Raw genomic sequence first — 23,524 nt, forward strand, 5'->3', positions numbered from 1 at the left:
ATGGTCCCATGGTGATGCGAGTGAATGCATTCCATTCATCTCCTCGCTACAACGCTGAAGAGCTATATCCCATAAATATTGGGTCAATACAAACCTCCATAGTCACATATGAACCATATAGCTGCAGATTCTGTTCATGAGAAGAACCTCATCCTGAGGAACACAATTCTCCTCCTTCTTCTTGAATATACAAATCTTAGACTTTATGTCCATTTCCCACAATAGACCTTTCAAATAAAGTCCGTGGAGCCTCATTTAAGAGTCTGTAAACTCGTAAAGAGCTGGATATTGACTTAAAGGGCCACTTGATATTGTGGTAATGGTGATTTCCGAAAGGAGCCACCCCTTGGCTGGGTCCTTCCCTGGAGGAAGATCTGGCTAGTCCCGTGTTTGAGACTCTTAAATGAGGCTCCACAGACTTTATTTGCATGTTCGTATTTCCCAGGGAGCATTGCACCTAGGATTTCACTGATTGAGCGCCTTTGCCAGCTGCCACAGTGTTTTCTTTGACTGGTCTCCCTGAGGTCAGTGATTGTTTCGTGACAATAGACCTTTGTGATATTTACCTGTCGACAGCAGGAGGTCTTCTAAGGGGATTGGAGTGTTAGCTCTTTCCCTATTTCCCATGTGTTAATTAGTTTCTCTGTTCCTTGGTCTAATTATTCCCGCTTCAAATGGAGGTTGGATCTCCAGTTATAGGTAATTTTCTCATTGCCCTATATGTTCATCGTGAGGGAGAGACATGTCTTATGCATTTTAAATTTCTTCTCTCTCTGTGTGTATATATATATATATATATATAGCTAAGTGTATGTATGTGTGTGTCTATGTTCCAAGCCCCATCCACTCCACATAGCCCCACCCACTGGCGGCTGGAGAGCGGGGTTGCAGAGGGAAAGTGCAGGATGTGGGTGGAGAGCGGAGCTTCAAGGGATAGAGTAGGACGGCGTGTGGAGAGTGGGGCTGTAGAGGGAGAGAGCGGGGCTGTGGAGGGAGAGAGCGGAAATTTGGAGGGAGAGCAGGACACGGATGGAGAGCGGGGCTGTGGATGGATAGAGCGGGACAGTGCATAGAGAGCGGGGCTGTGGAGGGGAGAGAGGGGCTGTGGAGGGAGAGTGGGACATGGATGGAGAGCAGGGCTACGGAGGGATAGAACAAGACGGTGCATGGAGAGAGGGGCTGCAGTGGGAGAGAGCGTGATGGCGAGTGGAGAGAAGGGCTGTTAAGGCAGAGAGCGGGACGCAGGTGGAGAGCTGGGCTGCTGAGGGAGAGCGGGACAGCCAGTGGAAACGGGTTGCAGAGGGAGAGAGCAGGATGGCGAGTTGAGAGTGGGGCTGCGGAGGGAGAGAGCGGGACAACCAGTGGAGAGTGGGGCTGCAGTGGGAGAGTGCAGGACGGCCAGTGGTGACAGGGGCTGCTGAGGGAGAGAGCAGGGTTGTGGAGGGAGAATGCGGGACAGAGATTGGAGAGTGGGGCTGCGGAAGGAGAGAGTGTGACAGTGGATGGAGAGATGGGCTACGGAGGGAGACAGCAGGGCTGCGGAGTGAAAGTGAGGATGCTGAGGGAGAGAGCGGGATGGCCAGTGGAGACAGGACTGTGGAGAGAGAGCGTGGGATGGTGGATGGAGAGCGTGGCTGCTGAGGAAGAATGCGGGACAGTGGATGGAGAGCGGCTACGGATAGAGAGAGCGGGACGGCAAGTGGAGAGCAGGGCTGCAGAGGGAGTGAGCAGGATGTCAGTTAGTTACTATGCCCGGGCAACGCCAGGCTGTTCAGCTAGTATATATATATATATATATATTTCAAGAGATAGCACACCATTCAGAGTGAAAAAACTTCTGTTTAATGGCTCATCATGGCGACATTTTGTTTTTTACTGAGAGCTTTACTCAAGCCCAGGCTTGAGAAATTTCACTGAGCTTGCTTTGTGAGGCTGCACATATTTGATTGTTGTGTAACTACAGTTCAGTGGAAGGAATACGGTCTCTCAGATTTTTTCACTCATCAGTTTATTATCATCTGTGCCTTCTCGATCAGTGTACACGCAAAAGAAGCATGGTGTATTCAGTAAGACTGGGGCCACACATGTGAGAAACTTGGACGAGTCTCACGTCAATACCCGGCACTGCTACCGGCACTTGGGAGCAGAGCGTGCGGCTGCATGTATTTCTATACAGCTGCACGCTCCACTCCCGAGTGCCAGGTATTGACGTGCGAGACTCATGTGAGTTTCTCGCATGTATGACCCCGGCCTAATAGGAAGCGCTGATGGTGCTTCGTCCTCAACATTTCCCTTGGAACTGGAGCTAATTTGCCAGCCCCAGTTACAAGGGAAATAAGATAAAAATTAAAAAAAATTCAATATTTCCATGCCCTCCCTTCAAAGGTCTTTTGTGTCCTTTGGGTGGGCACAATGTGTAAAATAAATAAATGCTAAAAAAAATGTTTTGTATATACATATATGTATTTACACTTATATGTACATGTATTTACATATATATATATATAAAAAATATTTATATATACTATATATATATATGTACATACATGCAATAAAAATGCTGCTGTCAGTCCGAATTACTGTGACTCTCCCTTGCACTGTTCCTTGCAACGGACCGTTCCTTGCAACGGTCTTGAAGTGGTTAAAGAGTTTTATTGTTTTGTTGGTTTTGTTTGTATATTCTACCCAACCGAGTATGTTAATGGAAACCTCGCCCGCTCGTCCTGCCTGCAGTTTGCTTTCTGAACAAGCTGATTATTTTCTTACTTTACCCTCTTCATTGCACAGTAAAATCGCTCCATTACTCATTCCACTTTTATTGCAAATTGCATTACTCTTTAGATTGGCATTATAAAAATAATCACTGAGAGAATCACTACACGTAAACCCAGAACTGTGCCACGTCTTCAAGGGGTTGTTTATATTTTCTTAAGGTCAATTTCTACCGGGGTATTATACTTAATAATTCACTGGTGAAATATTAAGGAGACCCTGAAAACAATACCTGTTGGTGGACCTTGAGGACTGGAGTTTAGAGAACTCTACAAGTTCGTGCATAAAAAAAAAATAGCCATGCAATGTTTTCTTTGACCTGCAAGGGCGCTACAAGCACTTAGACGTCCCAGACCCAAGGCATTGTGTGACCTTTCTGACCAATAGAGATTGTCTAAAGTGAACAGTTCCTTTAAGTACTCATTTATCTAATATATTATTTAACGTATGTTGCTATACCGTCTGCAGGGGCTCAATTTATTATTTCATTTGCTCCTTTTTTGATTTATCTTTTGCTTTTTTTTATGGTCTATTTTTCATTTGCGCCTTTGATTGAAGTCTATTTAATATGTGTTTGTCTCCTCTTTTTTTCTGAAGTCATATATATATATTTTTTTTTTTTGCACAAATGTACTCCAGTTACCCGGAGCAACTTTATACATGCTTGAAATATTAGTGTCGAGTTTTGCAACGTTTTAGTTTTTCGAGCACGCTGAATACCCTCGGCTAGCACCCGAGCATGATCAGATAACACCTTATCCGAGTACGCTCGCTCATCACTATTGCTTATTTTATTTTATTTCGTACGGTTCCTGCAGAAATCTGCAGCGCAGCCAGGACTGTAACACTGATCCGTACGTGCGCTCACTGCATTAACCTCTATTACTATGCAAACCGCGGCGGCTGCCTCGCTGCTCTATTCTTACTCTCTTCCCATAGATTTTAACTGGACACAGCGTCTGTTCTGCAGATTTAAAGCCAATGTGAAATCCGTGCAATTGCCAGATTTCCTTTTGCTTTGTTGAAATAGTCCATGTGGATTGAACATATTGTATCTTGCAAGGCAGGCAGCTGTATGCTCCGCGGAGAGCTCCAGGCAAGCAGCTGCGCAGGATTGCGCATAGCGGAGCTTGTACAGCCGCTGGAGAAAGTTGAATGCTCATTCCTGGACAGCCACCTCCCTAAAGCTTTTGAGACACTGAACACTCCTGGAGAAAACATTTTTCCTTAATACATAAATAAGAAGTATTAAATACTGTAATGACATGTCCTGGTTTATCAAGCAGCAGCTACCATAGCTGCTGCTTGGTAAACCGACGGGGAGAAAGGGGAGCACAGAACTGGAATGAAGAGGATTAAATAAGTCAGTATGCAATTTCTAGTTATTTTATCAGTACTACGTTGTAGCTGTGGCAATGGGGAAGCCTTTTTTTTAATAATGACCTTTCTAAAAAAAAAAAATTAATAATCTTGCAATTTTCACACTGGCCCCTGGGCTTTTTTAGACTCATACTCACAAGAAAAGGTTTCAGCAGTTTCCCTATCATCAGAGACAGGTAACACCTCTATACTCTGCTGATAACACAGGATCCATCAATTATAATAAGTGATGTCATAGCTCTACCTATGTGATGGGAACACTGTTCCTGGTCACTAGGCACTGGACAGCAGGCTTTCAGGAGCTTAAATAGCTGGCAGCTCCTCTAGGCCACACAGAAGGAAGCAGACACTGTAAAGTTAAAAGAATATTTCCATCACCAAGATCCTATCTGAATACTAGCTGGTGTAATAATAATATTAGCAAATACCTCCAATTAGAAATGTAGTATAGTTCTTCTGATAAGCTATGTCATTTACCCCATGAGCAGGGAATTGCAGTAGAGTAGGTATCCATGGTTACAACTACTAGTGACAGTTAGTTGTTAGGGGTTGTGACCATGGATACCTAAGCTACTGCAATACCCTGCACATGTGGTAAGAAACATAGAGAATCAGAAGAACTATACTACATTTCTAATTGGAGGTATTTTCCAATATTGTTTTTATTATTACACCTACTACTTATTGGGATAGGACATTGGAGATGAGAATACCCTTTTAACACCTGTTCTCCCAGTACAGACAGAAGTACAATTACCAGAACCCATGGAACTAGCGTTATCACCTCGCGTTATCCACAGCAAGAGTGTGCCACCACCTGACAACAGAAGCATAGACAGGAAGGATTGGTACCAACACAGATGTCACACCCTGCTTTCCATTTACAATGATCTTTGCACACGCTCATGTAATGCTTCAATACAAAAGTTGGGCTCACAGTCTGTTCATTGCTGCTAATGTACATGTGCTATTTCCTGAAGCAACAGGAAGTTAGTCTAAAATAACCCCAGTGGTCACGCACAAAATTGCAAGATTACTAACTTTGATTAATATAGAATGTAATATGGGGGGGGACATTGCCAACATTTAAATAAAAGTTACATTCAACAAAAAATTTTGATATAAATGAAAGTTAATTTCCGGATGACCCAGTTCCTTCAAGGGCCCTTTACACAGGTCAATAATCAGCAAAATGATTGTTCATACAGATGAAGCTAAAAAAGACTTTATCATTAGCGTCCTATTGTGTGTTAAGCAATGGGCGATGACTGGAGAGAGGTGACGACTGTTATTAGCTGCGCTCCGTGTTATCTCTCGGATACCCAATGTACCATGTGTACTTTCTTGGTGCTGCTTTGTTAGTCATTATTCATTCTTGCAATCAATATATCTTTTATATCACTCTTCATAAAGTTTCATCCTGATTTTGTGCAGAGTCTAAGTAATTTAGCAAAGATCAAACAGTGGTCATATGGTTATTGGAAGAAGCCGAAGCTTTAATCATGAGCTGCCGTAGGGAGCCCTCTGGCAAAAGAAATGTGGCATGGTCTAGTACACCGCAGCTACAAGAGAAAGTAATTATGGTGCAATGTCATGGACCTCAACATGATGAGACTCATATTTCAAATCATCATGCCTGGCTTTAATTCTTAAAGGGATATTGGGCCTTTTCTGGACATGTCACCGGGACTCAAGGATATAACATCAATTCCATTTGAAGAGCTGTAGCACAAAGGTTCCATAAATTGGAGAACCAGTAAAAAGCCAAACGCCGGCAAAATGGTCCTAAAGGTGGGTGGTATTAGGGGAATTCTCCGGTCCAGCTTAAAATGGAGGTTTAAAAGGGTAAATTTTTTTTTTTACTTAAATTCATATATTTCTGGCTAAAAATCTTTTTTACAATTTGGCTCTCATTAAGGCTAGTTTCCCACCAGCATATGGTCGAGGTGCAGAGCGCTGCAGACTTCCTCTGTGAAGCTCCCCCCCGCGACCGAACCTCCTCCTGTCAGATCTACCTACTGCGGCATGAGTACCCTATCTTTAGCATTGGGTATGCAGGCCATGCCGATGTGTGCGGATGCCTCCGCATGCTTCGTTTTGACGGTGCGGCGACCTTCGCCGAAGGCAGCGGCTTGCATGTTGGTGCGGTCACCACACCGTCAAAGCGACGCATGTGGAGGCATCCGCCTACATCGGCACGGCCTGCGTACCCAATGCTAAAGATAGGGTATGCATGCCGAGGTAGGTGGAGCTGACGGGAGGAGGTGCAGTCATGGGCGGAGCTTCAGAGAGGAAGTATGCAGCCCTCTGCACCTCGGCCATAAGCTTGTGTGAAACTAGCCTAAGAATGTAGCAGCGTTTGACTTTTACAGGCTCTTTGTTTCCCTGCACATTCAACGTTGATGTGGCCTGTGCTCACAAATCAGCTTAGAGGTGCTATAAAAAGAGATATAAGAGTTAAACACTCTCCCATTGGTTCGACAGAATGAGCTCACTAATAGATTCTCGGTTAGCACATTCTGCAACAAGCGATAAACAGTGCAAGACCCAGATGCTATAGAAGGCAAACAGTGCAAAATGTTTAATGAAACCCAAATGGAAAAATACATTTTTGCCCAAAAATACATGCATTTAAGTAAAAAAAAAAAGAATTGTCTCCAAAGGTGGGTAAGGAATTATATTCGTTGTGATTGGATTGTCGAATCTCATTGGACGCTTATTCACATTAGTGTACACCACCAGGAAATTGTAAGTCAGTGGGAAAGGGGAAAGGAGGCACAGTTGTGTGAAAAAGTGTTTGCCCCCTTCGTTATTTCTTATTCTTAAAAGTTTCAGATCATAAACAAACTTAAAAATTAGTCAAAGATAACACAATTAAACACAAAATGCAGTTTTTAAATAAAGGTCTTAATTATTAAGAGCAAAAGAATTCAAAACCTACAGAGCCCTGTGTGAAAAAGTGATTGCCACCGTCCCCATTATAACATAAATTAACTGTGGTTTATCACATCACTGGGAAGCTGAGTTCAAATTCCCTAGCTACATGTAGGCATGATTACTGCCACATCGCAACATCGTACGGGAACATCATACCAACAGTAAAATATGGTGGCGGTAGTGTGATGTTCTGGGGTGCTTTGCTGCTTCAGGACTTGAAAGACTTGACGTAGTAAATAGAACCACGAATTCTGCTGTCTACCAAAAAATCCTGAAGGAGAATTTCCTGCCATCTTTTTGTGACCTCAAGCTATAGGGCATTTGGGTTATGCAGCAGAACAATGATCCATAACACACCAGCAAGTCCACCTACACATTTCACACATATACATTACATATTTAAGGTGTGATGCAGGTAAAATGAGGCTTAATACAAAGCAGATCAAATTTTAATTTTGTGCCCGTTTTTACAACCCCCCCCATCCCACGGTCCTAACACATGTATAACATTTACAATTAAATAAGTAGTTATGTGTAATCAAAATTAATTTATTCCCTAATCTCAAGGTATTAATGATTGCCCCCTAGTGGTCATACTTCTTATAACTGGCCGTCTACTTGATTTTATTCCTATACTCACGTGGTCAAAATTGTTGGTACCCCATGTTTAATGATAGAAAAACCCACAATGGTGACAGAAATAACTTGAATCTGACAAAAGTAATAATAAATCAAAAATTTATGAAAAAGAATAAATGAAAGTCAGACATTGCTTTTCAACCATGCTTCCACAGAATTAAAAAAAAAATAAATAAAACTCCTGAAATAGGCCTGGACAGAAATGATGGTACCCCTGAAAATAATGTGACAACAGGGACATATTAAATCAAGGTGTGTCCACTAATTAGCATCACAGGTGTCTACAATCTTGGAATCAGTGAGTGGCCTTTATAGAGCGCCACAGATACTCACTGTGCTGTTTGTTAACATGGTGTGTATCACACTCAACATGGACCAGATTGTGTATTTATTATTCCTTTTTGTCAGATTCAAGTTATTTCTGTCACCATTGTGGGTTTTTCTGTCATTAAACAAGGAGTACCAACAATTTTGACCACGTGTGTGTGTAGCGCCAACGTAGTCCAACACATTGTACAGAGATTATCATCGCTCATATTGTTACATGTTTCCAACCCAAATTAACGGGGACCTGTCAGCTCTTCTAAATTGTCTGCATTAGTAAATACTTAAATTCCCTCTAATTTAACAAGTAGTGATGGGCGAGTAGCATTGTTGCTCGGGTGATCTCAGAGTATTTTGGCGTGCTCGGAGATTTAGTTTTTGTTGTCTCAGCTGCATGATTTGCGACTTAAACACAGAAAAACACAGTAAAACAAATGTATAAAAATACTCTGTTATAAAGAAGCAACAGTAAACAGCAAGTGCTAGTAAAAAGATGATAAAAAACAAGGTATTTGTTTGATACATTTTTTGCAAAAAAAATGTATACAAAGCCACTCAACCAAACGTCAAGGTAACCCATATCAGAGCAGTCCCAAACTGATGTATTTAAAAACCTGATCATGTGTATAGTACCTATATGAGCAGGATGCAGACAGGTATAGTCCGATGTGGACACACTGCAGATGACGGCCTTTATGTGCATGGCCCACAAGGGAGGTGGCGGGAAACCTCCCTAATCTTGCAAAAGCAAGAAACCAATTAAATACAAACACATGGGCCATGCACACAGTGAACAAGTCTGTAGGACAGTGTTCACACCATTAAAAGACAGAAACACAGAAAAACACAGTAAAACAAATATAGTAAACAGGTAAAAGACATAATATATGTGGGGGCAAGAAGTAACTAGCCTAAATAAGTACAAAAAATCATGTTCCCACATACATATAAATATATAGGACTAAGCAGGAAAACTGCAGAATTTTAAGATAGCACCAATGAAAGAAGCAGTCAAAAATCCATAAAATTAATCATTTTATTGAAATCACATATGTAAAATAGGACACTACAGTACATGGAATGGGGAGGGGAAATATCTTAAATAAACGTGCACAGTGGTGCAAAGGATCAAACACACCGTATCTACAATCCCAGGATTAACCTAGAGTATACAAATGATCAATATATGTCCCTGATAAGGGGTTTAAGGCAGCTTGTCATGGGCACACCAGTGTATAGACTGTACAAATGATCAATATCTATCCCTAGTAAGGGGTTAAGGCAGCTCATCATAGACACACTAGTATATAGGCTAAAAGCTCAACCATTGCTGTTGCCCATAAATCCCTAACAGGGCATAATGAAGAAAAATACAGAGCAAATGCTCAAAACAAGCGCCATGTCAGCATCATCAATATTAAGGCAGCGTCAGTTGCCCAAGTCCATAATAAAAGGACTCCTGTAAAGCAGGTGCTAGAAATAAGCATCACAGCAACACCTCAGATGCTGCAATAGCGTCATTACCTGGGTACAGTAAAGGCGGTGTGGTAGATCCGGTCGCCAATGCGCGTTTCGGAGCCGCAGCTCCTTCCTCAGGGGGCGTGGTAAGTGGGCGCAACCACCCAGTATAAGTAGCGCGCCCACCGGAAGTCCCACTAGTGTGTACGCTGCCCGCCAATCAGAGGTTGAATCGTCACCACAGCGACGCTGAATACACGCGGGCCCACGTGATCAGACGCCGCCGGGTAGGAGGAGTCAACCAGCCGATCAACAGACAGCGCACACGCGCAATGGGTGTGACTGTAAAACCACCATTTTGAATGAGGGCAAATTGAAGGGCAGGAATCAACAATTAAAAAATATAACACAACAAGAAAAAAGCCATGTGGAATATTGAAATAAGGCCGCATAGTGCCTAAGAGAGGAAACACAATATAGCTACTCTGCGGAGCAAGGATTAAAATAGAAAAAAGGCGCATACACAGTTGGGTATAGACAATATTAAATCTACACTAAAAGAACATGTAAGAATTTGAAAATACTAGAACCCATACCCACTGGCTCCTGGATACCCGCTGTTTACATTAGAAACCAGCGTCCAGCGTCGCTGGTCCTGATCGCTGGGGCTGTCTATGTGACAGCTCACCAGCAATCAGCCTAACGATGTTCCAGCGATCCCATCCGTGTCGAATCTGCACAGAAAATTCCAACGCAGAATACGCACTGTGTGCACATACCCTTATACTATTTATGCTGCGTGCACAGATATAATTTCTCTACTTACAATAGGTGACGTGATGTAGAATAAATTGGTTCTGAATTTTAGTAATCACCTTTTGCTCTCAGCTTCTTTTTTTTGCGTATTTAATGGCCCCGGTATAATTTGATAAGCATGTATTGCTTTATTTCTGTGTTTCAGGATACTAAACACAACTCTGTTTGAAAGTTGGGAAATTGTAGGTCCTTACCCCTCCTGGTGGGTGTTTAATCTCCTGCTGCTCCTGCTTCAATCTCTGCATCTATTCTGGTCCTACCTAATAGTCAAGATTGCTTGTAAAGCCATCTCCAAAGGCAAGGTGAGAATTATGTTTCACATTTCCGTTCCTCCAGCCCTGTGGATATGGTATCCTGCTGCTATTTCATTTCTTGCACTTAGATTTGAGAATTCTTTTAGATGAAAAAAGTTAAATGCGGTTGTGGTCAGAATAAATTAATATAATTGGACTTATGATTATTTTTTGGGGGGATAGTCAGTTTTTATTTCCTAAACAATATACTTTCCTCATTTATTTTCTACCAGTGAATGGTTTAGATGGATGAATGCTAATTAGATAGCTGCAGAAATTACTGGCAATGAACTCTTTGGCGAAAGATTGAGTGTCCACAGATCCGTATCCACAGACATTATTAGGGATCTATGAGCCCAGATCTAGAATTAATGCAATGCTTGATTACCACTGTGTGACTGCTACCGCAAATATTTTACTGTCTGACCGACACTGCAATTAAGTATGATTAAAGAGGTTTACCAGGACATAACAAAAAAAAAGGTTAGCCTGAAGATTGACATAATTCATAGCAAAATTCACATTTGAATTTGTAATATTCTTTTTCCTTCAACTGAACGCCATACATCTAGTAAAAAAAGGCAATAAAAAAAGAGTTTCAAAATATTCACTCTCGCTTTGATAGTTCATGCAAGATTGTTTGCCCAAATTTAAAGTTTATAGCACGTGAGATGCTGTTCATAGTTGGAATATGTAATAATAACTTGCTATTGTGGGGGGTCCGACCTTTGGGACCTTCACTAATCCTGAGAACAGGGCTTTACAGAGAATCTGTCTGAGTGAAGTAATGGTGGGGTACGCCTGCCACTACTCCATTCACTCTCTATTAGACTGCTAGTGATATCTGAGTACAGTTTTCAGCTTATTCCAGCAGTACCATAGTTAATAGATGGAGCAGTGGTGCATAGGCTCAGCCAGCTCTCCGTTCATATGAGCATTTCAGAGCCCTTTCTTGGCATTAGCAAAATAGGTGATAACTTGCAAGAAACTCGGATGAGTCTTGCACGTCAATACCCGGCACTGCCGCCGGCACTCGGATCGGAGTGTTCAAATGCATGTATTTCTATGCAGCTGAACACGCCGATCAGAGTGCCAGTGGCAGTGGTGGGTATTGACGTGCAAGACTCATCCAAGTTTCTTGCATGTGAGTATGAGCCCTAGTGCTTAAAATCAGGACATTTCTGCCCACTCTTTGATCACTCAGGAATACTCCCAAAATTGACCCTTTTATTCATAGGATAGCATAAGCCCATCCACTTAACTTTTCTTCTCCTTGGATTGTCCTGGCAAAATTGGGACTGTTGCCAAGTATGGATACACCTCCTATGTTTGATTGGTGGGGACCCAATATACAAGCCCATATCCTTCAAAAATGGTGGAGCCAAACATTAATACTTCTTGCAGTGCAATCGACATACTATAATATTTGCATGGGCAACCAAAACAGAGAAGACAATAAAGTGCGCCCAGCGTTTGCACTTTTTATGTTCCCTCGCAGAGATTTTTTAGCTCACTTTTAAAGCCATTCGGGGTTCAAGTGAGAAGATTTGATTTGGAGGACAGAGGAGCCCACAAAGAATATTAGAAAAAAGTTCCACATACTGGTGTCACAAATCTCCAGATTATAGCTGTATTTGTTTTCTGAAACTATGGTTAAAGTACAATTTTGCCGTATTTATATTCACAAATTACGAGTTGTTTTAATTCACATAATAAGAGGACGATTTATTTTTTGCATTTAGTTTCCTAACTCCTCGTTGCGATGTCTCTCTATTGCCGTGTATGACTGATTCTTGTGTTACTCTTGAGAACTGGTATTTCCATACATAAATATACGTTCTCTTGACTTGTTGACAATTATGTTCTTTTTCCTTTTTCTGGCATCGAAGACTGGGAAATGGAATCCTTTACACGTAAGTTTTATTAACAAATTCATTTTCTCTGCAGCTTAAACTGACCGGACGGCGTTACCGGCGCCTTTTAATAAAATGACGGCGATGTCTTCTGCTCGTTCTTAGTTGTGATTGAGCAAAAGATGATGAAATGCAACAACGATGTAAAACGTATTGGTTCATGAGGAACATTAAGAGCAGACTGTGAAAAGCATCCTCTGCTATGTTTCAAAATTCACCTAGAAATAAATGGAGAGAGTCTTGGAGACGGGGCTCTGTTCTTGAGAAAGATGCGGGTGTCATGTCTAGGACTTGTAACTGTGATATAATTATGGTATATCCTGAGAATGCATCATAAATGTCTGAAGGGAGTGAGACTTGAATTATTCTCATGCCTTTTTATAATTATCGCTCAAGTTATTGTGAATATGTATGCTGTCCAGTAATGATGAGCGAGTATACTCGTTGCTCGGGTTTTCCTGAGCATGCTCGGGTGTTCTCCGAGTATTTGGACGTGCTTGAAGATTTAGTTTCTGTCGCCATAGCTGCATGATTTGCAGCTGCTAGACAGCCTGAATACGTGTGTGGAATTCCTAACACACAGGCAAGCCCCACATGTATTCATGCAGCTGCGTCGACAAACACTAAATCTCCAAGCACGCCAAAATACTCAGAGACCACCCAAGCATGCTCGGGAAAACCCAAGCAATGAGTATGCTCGCTCATCACTACTGTCCAGGCTGAAGTTATGTAAGGAGAAGTATTTTCTCAGTTTCATTTGTGTACTTCACTTGTTCCAGGTTCCACAAGACTGAGTAATAGATATATGGCGTATGCTTAATGCACTGGGGAGGTTAAGCCCAGTTCTACTTTCTTCCTGGCTCATGCCTATGAGATCTGGCCTCAGCCCAGGACTATGCAGAGGAGTGACTTTTCCATATGTCTATTGAGCAATAATTATAATATAAAGTCATTTTCTGCATAATTCATTATCACTTAAAGCTTTCCTAATAGATTGCTAGTGAAGCTATTAAAGGGGTTAATTTGGACTATTTTATTTTTTTATTATGGACCTAAAAGTTAACTACCTGCCTGTTATGCCTGTTGCCGATTTTTGCTGGCAGAGACCGCTACTGGCGGCGATTCAGCAGCTCCCACTGATGTCACATCAACAGAGCAGCATCTTCCCTGACCTGTTGACAGGGCATGACTGCCGATGTCATGCTGATTGACAGCCGGCTCCACACTGCTTAGTGCTGGAAGCTGGCTGCCAATCAGCATGACTACGCAAGTCACACCCCTTTGACTGAGCAGAGCAGCCTGAGTGAGAGAGCTGCTTTGCTGATGTGAATCAGCAGAATTGACGGCAGGAGTGATCAGTGACCAATCTGTGCCGGCGTCAAGTAGGAGAGGCACCTAGTGAGCAAAGTACCTGCCTGGTAGTTTTTAGGCCCTTATTTAAAGAACAAAATAAATTAAGGGGTTGTATAACATGGTGGTAGTGATTTTAAAAGTTCTATGTAATTGATTACCTTAAGTACTGTACAAATAACATAATGAATGGATATCATTTTGTTGTTATCTTGGTTATTTCTCAAAAGTATTCCCATGGGCCTATGGATCCCTGCAGGCACCACTGCCTAGGTGCAGTCTGTGTAAAAACCAGTGCCACACGGATTAAAGATGGACAACTTTGCATACGCCCACCTGAACTCAGTATTAGGCCGTGGTCACACCACCATATTTTCTCTCTTCCAAGAGTATTGGGCTGATCATGCTAATTACTATGATCAGGGATTGATCAGAGTGTGATCACAGTGTGATCTGATTTTTTCAGATGCGAAGAAGATGGGAAAGAATTTTATCAATCTTCTCCATTCTGTCAGTCCGTGAAAATCGGACTGCATTCGGATGTCATCCGAGTGCAGTCCGATTTTTTTTTTTTCCACTAACCCATTGACTTGCATGGCTGAGTGCGATCTGAATATCAGACGCAAGTCATGAATGCTGCGATTTTTTTTCCTTGCAGAGACTGTGTTTGAGGAACAAATCGGGTATGTGCACGACCCCATAGACTAACATTGGTCTCAATGTGATCAGATGATTTGCTGGATCGCAATCCTTATATCAATGCCAAGATACATATTTTTCTTAATGTGTGGTTTGCTCAAAATAGTATTCAAACCTTCCATAAATCAATCCCCTATGTGTTCTAAAGTCATAACTTGAGTCAACTATTACAGTTTTTTTATTACTATTTTCAAAATTGTATATATCTATATAACCCTCCTCTCCAGTCGCATCCCACCCACTAACCTCAGAGCAGGGTGCACTAATTATTAATTGCTGTTGTGACATATGGGCAATAATCCATTCCTATAACAGAATATTTACCTCTTCGTCAGACATTAAATTGACGGTTGAGAGTTCCTAAAATATCATTGTTGCTAGAACTTCTACAATCTATGCCAGGTGCCTTGAATAGGGGGTTTGCTACTGAACAACCCCTTCTTAAGTTTTCAATAAAAACTATCGACTTACTTCCCAGTTTGGCACGACTTCCACGACATTGATTCTGTGATTACCAAATGGTCACTTGACATTGTTACGGGGCCGCTGTGGCCAATCCGAGAACGCTGAAGCCAATCAGCAGACGCTGATTGGTGGTTGCAGTAGTCACGTGACAAGAGAATGTCATGTGACCTCCTGAAATCACAGTGCTGACATCACAGGAGGGGCACCGGACCAATGAAGATTAAAATTTACTGAATTACATTTCATGTTTCAGTTTTTGAATTCTCACCATTTTATTTCAAATATTTCCAGGTTTCGAAGGATGACAGAAGCGACATTGAATCCAGCTCAGATGAAGAAGATTCAGCACCACGTACACAAAAAACACATCACACCAATACCAATGGGGTCAACAGTTCAAATGGAATAAATGGTTACCTGACCGGTGCCGCATCTTCAGACGAACATTAAAGAGAAAAAAAAAGAACAATTGAAAAATGAACTGTTTGCTACTGGACACATCTAGTAACTTGTGAATGAAGTTTCTCCATGTATCTCTGCATCAGAAGCCAATTTAGGAATATCAGAGCATCTGATCTGTGCACTAACATTTATTATCAGGAGTAAAAATGACCAAAGTGTCCGGGCAGGAGTTGGGTTTCAAAAATTTTCGGACAATGGCTCAGTATTTTCTTCAGACTGAATGTTATGTATTGTTCATATTTGAAGGGGTTGTGTTTTTTACAATGTTTTTTTTTTTTAAATGATCGTGCAAAAGTAAGTTGACCAGATTATCCAAGTCTTGAGATCATCAACAATCAGCTGCAATCAACTGAACCTTAAAGGGAATCTTACAGATGATTCATGCTTCCCTAACTGTGCGCAGCACAAATCAGAGACTGGTGTAACACTTCATAGTATACCCCGAGTCCAGACTATACTCGGGGTTAAAGTGGCCTAGGCATGATTATGCATTGGGTATGTTATGGCCTAAGGCAATCTACACTCCGGGGGTATAAATTGGCCTAGGCCATTTCATACACCCTCATGCCAGATATTAGCGACGTTGAGTGATATGCATAAGAATTTCTTAATTTTTCAACATCTTATTGTGGGTTCAGGTTTGTCAGGTGATTTATGCAAGCAGATAAATGACTTAAAGCTTAAAGGTCTAAACACATAGACTTTTATTACTTCAACCAGAAAAACTTCAATCAGTAAAAATATTAGACTTCCACAAAGATATAATGAGGAAAAGAACCCTACCGCACTTCTCAGTAGTTACATATTAAAAGCAACTGTGTGTCGGAGTATGATAGAAGAAGATCTGAACACTTTTCAAGACAGCGTAATTTCAGATGTAATGACTGTTGTCCATTACCAGTCACATTGTATTGTGAGATCAATCTTCATCATCTGATTAACAACACAAATATCTTCCCACTACGGGGAAGTCAGTAAAAAATGGCAACTAAAATCTCTCTCATTTACAAGGTCTCATAAAATAGAGTGGTATATAGTAGCCTGGAGGGGTATAGTTTGGCCTAGGCTATTTTACACCCCCGGTATAGTTTGGCCTAGGACAGTTTATCCCCTGGGGTATACTCTTGCCTGGTCCAAACTATACCCGGGTTTAATCTGGACGGGGTTAATTTGGCCTTTTACACCACTTCCATTATTGCAGCCATGTATGTTTTACCATGAAACGCTGCAACTTTCAGAGTAAATGTACTTTTAAAAGACATGATGTGATCAGATGACTAGACCAAAAGGCCGTCTTACTTGACTGACAGGTCTCTTCCTGTAAACAAAGATAAGAGTTTGAGAGCAAAGCTTACATGATGTCAATAATGGAGCCCGTCCCTGATTCTTGCAGCCTGAGATTTGGGCAGCATGAGTTAGCCATAAGCTTCCATTTAAGCAAGTGTTCAGTTCTAGTGATGAGTGAGTGCGCTCTGATAAAGTGATATCCGAAAATGCTCGTGCGCTAACCGAGTGTCTTACGCATGCTCGAAAAATATGTTTTTGTCCCCACGGCTGCATGTCTCGCGGCTGTTCGACAGCTGTAAAACATACAGGGATTGCAAAACAGCCGCGAGATATGCAGGCGTGGGGACTCAGACTTATTCTAGCATACCAAAATAACTCAGCACTTGAATATGATCAGATAACATCTTATCCAATTATTATTCAATTCCTGTAAAGCACCAACATAGGTAAGAGAGGTGTTACATAGCGCCCACTGAAATAAAAGGGTTAGGTCGTGCAAAACCATAATGGGTCCTCCAGAGAAAGGCTCTTTGAAGATTCTCTAGTGTATATAGGTCCCAAATGAGGAGCCTAGAATTCCCTGAAAAAATATTTAAAAATGGGCTTTGTACACAATACAACCCTGTTAAAGAAGTTGTGTAATTTGAAATGCTTATTTACGCTAATTGCCGTTATGTTAGCGATTTAATGGCAATTAGACTTGTCATTGGCGAGGGACCGTAGAGTTATCACAGTTCATATAGTCAGAAGGTCCGAGTCATAGTTTGCAATTATTTTAAGTCACTGTTCCATTTTTTTTTTTTGTCTTTTGGTATTTGTTGACCTTTTTTTTTCTTTTACACCAAATCATCAAAATGCTGCATGCGGTTCATAAATTTTGTGCAAAATTGCTATTTTTTTTATCAGTTGTGCAACTTTTGGGTACAAAAGTCCCATGCTCCTGCATAATGTCCCAAAAGTTCCTGATCTACGTAAAATGACTCTAGGTTTAGGGAATTAGAGAACATTTGCTTTATAAAATTGCGAGCTTTTAATGAAGTTGCATCTGATTAAATCAGTCTGCAAAAGCCACATTGAGGTAAAAAAAAATTAACATTGAAAAAAAATATGAAAATGACCTAAACTTTAAAAAACAACTTTGAATGAATTTGTTGTAAATAGAAAAGTCACTAACTGAGAGTTATCCATGCCAAAAACAATAATGAATCTGACCCAAGGAGACAAAAAAAATGGCTGCTGTTGCAAGACTTTTTGCATCTTCTTCTCTTGATGCTTATGTAATTTATTTTTCGCTGATGTCTAAAGTCATGGTGACTCTTGAGTGTTGGAAGTGACTGGTAAATTTTTCATTGATTTGTCACTGCCGCCGGGAAAACGAATCATTGCGCTCCAGTCCATTAAACAGTTGGGCGTCCAGTGGATTTAAGAAACCCCAGTGGTCCTCCTCTAAGAATTAATGTGGCTAATGGATTGGGGCGAGGAAAGTCTGATCCAGGGAAACAGCTCAGCCGGGTCAGAATACCCTTGTAACACATATTAAGAGGTCTTGGGGGGCATTCTGTCGTTTTCATTGATTTTTATTTTCCCCATGTAGGATGGTACCTAAGCCGTACGGTGGTATTATTACTCTTGATTCACATACTTGATACTCGCCATGATCATTGCTTTGAGTTTCAGTATCAGTGTGATAAAAATCTGACATTTTGTGGTAAGTTATAGCTATCGTAATTCAGTCTGCGCATGTCATGCACACAATACAGTGGAAGACATATAGGGATCGGTGTGTAGAACGTGTATAGACATAGGAAAATGTAGACCGGAACGTTGACGCCGAGGATTAGTCCGACTGCCATATCTTAGAGTGCATAAACGTGAACGAGGTCTTCCAAATCTCATGCCCGAGTAGCAGAAATTATCTGCCCTGAAAAACCAACATGCTGCACATTTCCAAATCTAAAGCATGTCCATTATGTTCCAGAAATCCACTGAGAATGCCCAATACAAACCACAGAAACATCCGAAACCTACAGATTTAACAGTGGAATCTACAACTAAATCCAAAAGTAGAATTTTGTGTTCTAATAATAATCTTTATTTTTATATAGCGCTAACATATTCCGCAGCGCTTTACAGTTTGCACACATCATCATCACTGTCCCCGATGGGGCTCACAATCTAAATTCCCTATCAGTATGTCTTTGGAGTATGTCTTCTAATGGAACCCTCTGTAACTCAAACACCCATGTAAATCTGTGTAAACCTGGAGTTGACCCTTTAAGGGAGCTTGGCAGCTTCTTCATCCCTTTTGTGTACTTGGTGTGCAGCTGTGCTGGATATTACAGCATTGTCCTATCCAATTTGACCCCTAGTATAGACCAGTGTTTGCTACGTCAGGTTTTGGTGTAATAAGCAGACTCAGCAGCTGAGCCTGCACCATACATGGCATGTGCCAGCTGTGTTATACAGCCAGCATATGCCTTTTACAGGAGCAACCAACGCTGGCTCAAATAGCCATTGCTTAACCATTTAAATTTCGCTGTCAATCTATGACAGCAGCATTTAAGTGGTGCTATTCCAGTGATGATGAGTTGTCATAGCAGGTAGGAGGGTAAATAAACCCAATTTAAGGCACGTTATAAAACTTTACTTTTCTAGTTCAAATAAATCGTGGTCTGTATTATATAAAAATACTAAATGTTCTTGTATAATTCCTATATTACAAAGGATTCCTATAATTTGGTAACCCTACCAGCTAAAAAAGCCTATTCACATTACTAAAGCTATACTGTCTTGCCTAAACCATGGCTGCAGTCCATGGATTACATATAACACTATCAGGGTATGTATGATTATTCATAGATACGAGAATATTAAAACTGAATTAAAAGTAACTCATAGCCTCAGCAACAAGTATCGCCTTGACAGGCTTCCTCAGGGGGCTAAAGCTAGAATTAAGGCCCTCATTATAGCCATAATTTTAATAAAAGTCACATTTTTTACATCCCTTAAATTGTGTTTATTTACCTTCTTTGGGTAATTTGTTAATGAGAATTTTCATCCCTAAAGGATTGTATGACTCCTTTGATTAAGTCAAGCAGCTAAGGGTAAACTGAAGGACCCTTTGCTGCCATCTTTGTGCTCTCATGAAGTGCAGCCTGCGTTTCTTTATAAAAATAAAGAAATTGCCAATGTTTGGTCACGGCATCTCTCCGTGCAAAAATGCAAATATATATATCAAACGACTGTATCTACCCCAAAATGGTAACAATAACAACTACAGCTTGCCATAGAAAAAATAAGCCCTCATGCAGGTTCTATTATAGAAAAGTAAAAAGCTAAGGAAGTCAGAAAATGGCGAAACAAACTTTTTTTGTACTAAGTTCTGATTTATTTTTTTTACCTTTTTATGAAAAAAATGTAAAATAACTATACTGGCTTGGCATCACTGTAATTGCACTGACCTGGAGAATCATGTTGCCATATTTACAACACAATGAATGCAGCAAAATGTAATTAAAAAAAAACAATGGCAGAATTGATGTTTTTTTCATTGTTTTGCCCCAGCTGGAATTTTTGGTAATATTTTTCAGTACATTATATGGTAAAATGAATGGTGTCATTCAAAATATCAATTCGTTCCACAAAAAAAATAAAAATAAAAAAGTTATGGTTCTTGGAAGCACAAGGAAGAAAAAATGAAAGCTCATAAATGAAAAACTGGATGATCAACAAGGGGGTTATTAAACAATGCTGTAATACTCAGCCAAGCTGCTGCTAAGTACATGGCTTCCAGGTAGACGGAGAATGAAAATATTTAAGGGAGGGGGGCAGAATTTGCACATGTTGATCATGTCAACTCTTACAGTGGGTACGGAAAGTATTCAGACCCCTTTAAATTATTCACTCTTTGTTTCATTGCAGCCATTTGGTAAATTCAAAACAGTTCATTTTTTTCTCATTAATGTACACTCTGCGCCCCATCTTGACTGAAAAAAAAACCAGAAATGTAGACATTTTCGCAAACTTTTTAAAACAGAAAACCTGAAATATCACATGGTCATAAGTATTCAGACCCTTTGCTCAGTATTGAGTAGAAGCACCTTTTGAGCTAGTACAGCCATGAGTATTCTTGGGAATGATGCAGCAAGTTTTTCACACCTGGATTTGGGGATCCTCTGCCATTCTTCCGTGCAGATCCTCTCCAGTTCCATCAGGTTGGATGGTGAGCTTTGGTGGACAGCCATTTTCAGGTCTCTCGAGAGGTGCTCAATTGGGTTTAGGTCAGGGCTCTGGCTGGGCCAGTCAAGAATGGTCACAGAGTTGTTCTGAAGCCACTCCTTTGTTATTTTAGCTGTGTGCTTAGGGTCATTGTCTTGTTGGAAGGTGAACCTTCAGCTAAGTCTAAGGTCCAGAGCACCCTGGAATAGGTTTTCATCCAGGATATCTCTGTACTTGGCCGCATTCATCTTTCCTTCAATTGCAACCAGTCGTCCTGTCCCTGCAGCTGAACAACACCCCCATAGCATGATGCTGCCACCACCATGTTTCACTGTTGGGATTGTATTGGGCAGGTGACGAGCAGTGCTTGGTTTTCTCCACACGTACCGCTTAGAATTATCACCAAAAAGTTTTATCTTCGTCTCTTCAGACCAGAGAATCTTATTTCTCATAGTCCTTCATGTGCATGTGTTTTTTTAGCAAACGCTATGCGGGTTTTCATATGTCTGGCACTGAGGAGAGGCTTCCATTGGGCCACTCTGCCATAAAGGCCCGACTGGTGGCTGCAGTGATATTTGACTTTGTGGAGCGTTCTCCCATCTCCCTACTGCATCTGTGGAGCTCAGCCACAGTGATCTTGTGGTTCTTCTTTACCTCTCTCACCAAGGCACTTCTCCCATGATTGCTCAGTTTGGCTGGACGGCCAGGTCTAGGAAGATTTCTGGTGGTCCCAAACTTCTTCCATTTAAGGATTATGGAGGGCACTGTGCTCTTGGGAACCTTGAGTACTGCAGAAATTATTTTGTAACCTTGGCCAGATCTGTGCCTTGCCACAATTCTGTCTCTGAGCTCCTTGGCCAGTTCCTTTGACCTCATGATTCTCATTTGGTCTGTCATGCACTGCAAGCTGTGAGATCTTATATAGACTAGTGTGTCTTTGCAAATCAAGTCCTATCAGTTTAATTAAGCACAGCTGGACTCCAATGAAGGAGTAGAACCATCTCAAGGAGGATCCCAAGGAAATGGACAGCATGTGACTTAAATATGAGTGTCTGACCTAAGGGTCTGAATACTTATGACCATGTGATATTTCAGGTTTTCTTTTTTAATAAATTTGCAAACATTTCTACATTTCTGTTTTTTTCAGTCAAGATGGGGTGCAGAGTGTACATTAATAAGAAGAAAAATGAACTTTTTTGCATTTACCAAATGGCTGCCTTGAAACAAAGAGTGAAAAATTTAAAGGGGTCTGAATACTTTCTGAACCCACTGTATACATTGGAAATGTCAAAAATGTGGTCTTTTTGAAACCAGATTCCTGTTCTGTTTGTTTGATATGGGCCACAGCCACTTCTTTTCTGAGGGTTCCTTTACATACACCAGACCTCGTATGTCTTCCTTGTGTGCATGGCAGGTGCATATTATGCTCAAAATTCTGCTTTAGTGTTTGATTAGGTCATATTGAATAATATATTACAGACAGTATTTAATCTGGAAACACTGTATGTGTAGCAGTCATATGGATTTCAATATAATTTTAGTGCACATGCTGCTTTGAAAGGGTGCGAGTAATCAGTCCTGTTTGTTCTAGTAATCTACACATGGATATTCAAAGTGTATGATGTCATTCTTTCCTATAGCAATAAGATACTGTATTATATTGTACCAATAATGTAAAACTCAGGGGGTGTAACAGTGACATTATCTGGTCAATTCCCCTAAAGAACATGTGTAGGAGAAACAAATAAAAATGTTCTCCTTTAACAAACAGAGAAATTCTTTAGTTAATTTTTTGTGCTTGTTTTTTTATATTTTTACTTATGTATTATAAGGTGATGATTCTCTTTGTGGACATCTAGCTGGTAGGGAGTCTCTGGCCAAAAGTTGACATAAATATCTCTACTACAAAGAAAAGAAAGAATCTTTCTAGTGCCACCTGAGTCCTGAAAGATTACTAGGGGTATCAATCAAACCGGAGACACCCATCTGTAGCTAGCAGTGCACTGTTTCGGCATTTCTGATCCTCATCCTTCTGACCCCACTCCATACGGCAGATGTCAGAAAGTGGTTTATCCAGTTTAAGGCCGGGGTCACATTTGCGGTTCAGACCAGAGCGTTCAGCTGCATAGAAAGACATGCAGCTGCACACTCCGGTCCCGAGTACCGGCGGCAGTATCGAGTATTGAGGCTAGAGACTCGCGTGAGCTTCTCGCATTGCACTCACAAGTGTAACCTCGGCCCTAGGGTACCGTTACACCTGGCGATGCACCAGCGATATGACGCGGTCAGGATCGCTGGTACATCGCTAGGTGGTCGCTAGTGAGCTGCCACACAGGCAGATCTCACCAGCGACATCGCAGGGGACGGGGATCGCTACTTACCTGTCAGACGCGGCGATCCTGCATCCTCTCACCCGCGTCCACGCGTCGCTCGTCATCACAGCAGGAAGCACCGCAGGAAGTGGCCGACGAGGAATGGTCCAGGAGCTTCTCGCGCGATCAGCGATAACCA

The 23,524-nt window shown here is 41.3% G+C and overlaps 1 protein-coding gene across 1 annotated transcript in view; it reads left to right on the forward strand.

The window, feature by feature from the left end:
- The window catches only part of CERS6 (ceramide synthase 6), a 384,005-nt gene extending 361,819 nt beyond the window's left edge, over nucleotides 1-22,186 (forward strand). Inside the window, exons 9-11 of the mRNA XM_073545799.1 lie at nucleotides 10,472-10,628; nucleotides 12,509-12,532; nucleotides 15,338-22,186. Coding sequence (XP_073401900.1) covers nucleotides 10,472-10,628; nucleotides 12,509-12,532; nucleotides 15,338-15,496 — 340 coding nt within the window. The 3' untranslated portion in view covers nucleotides 15,497-22,186. The remainder of the gene's footprint in view (nucleotides 1-10,471; nucleotides 10,629-12,508; nucleotides 12,533-15,337) is intronic.
- Nucleotides 22,187-23,524: the final 1,338 nt, after the last annotated feature.

This window comes from Dendrobates tinctorius, unplaced genomic scaffold (assembly GCF_039654945.1).
Source record: "Dendrobates tinctorius isolate UK_male_01 unplaced genomic scaffold, ASM3965494v1 ptg000143l, whole genome shotgun sequence".
Taxonomy (NCBI): Eukaryota; Metazoa; Chordata; class Amphibia; order Anura; family Dendrobatidae; genus Dendrobates; species Dendrobates tinctorius.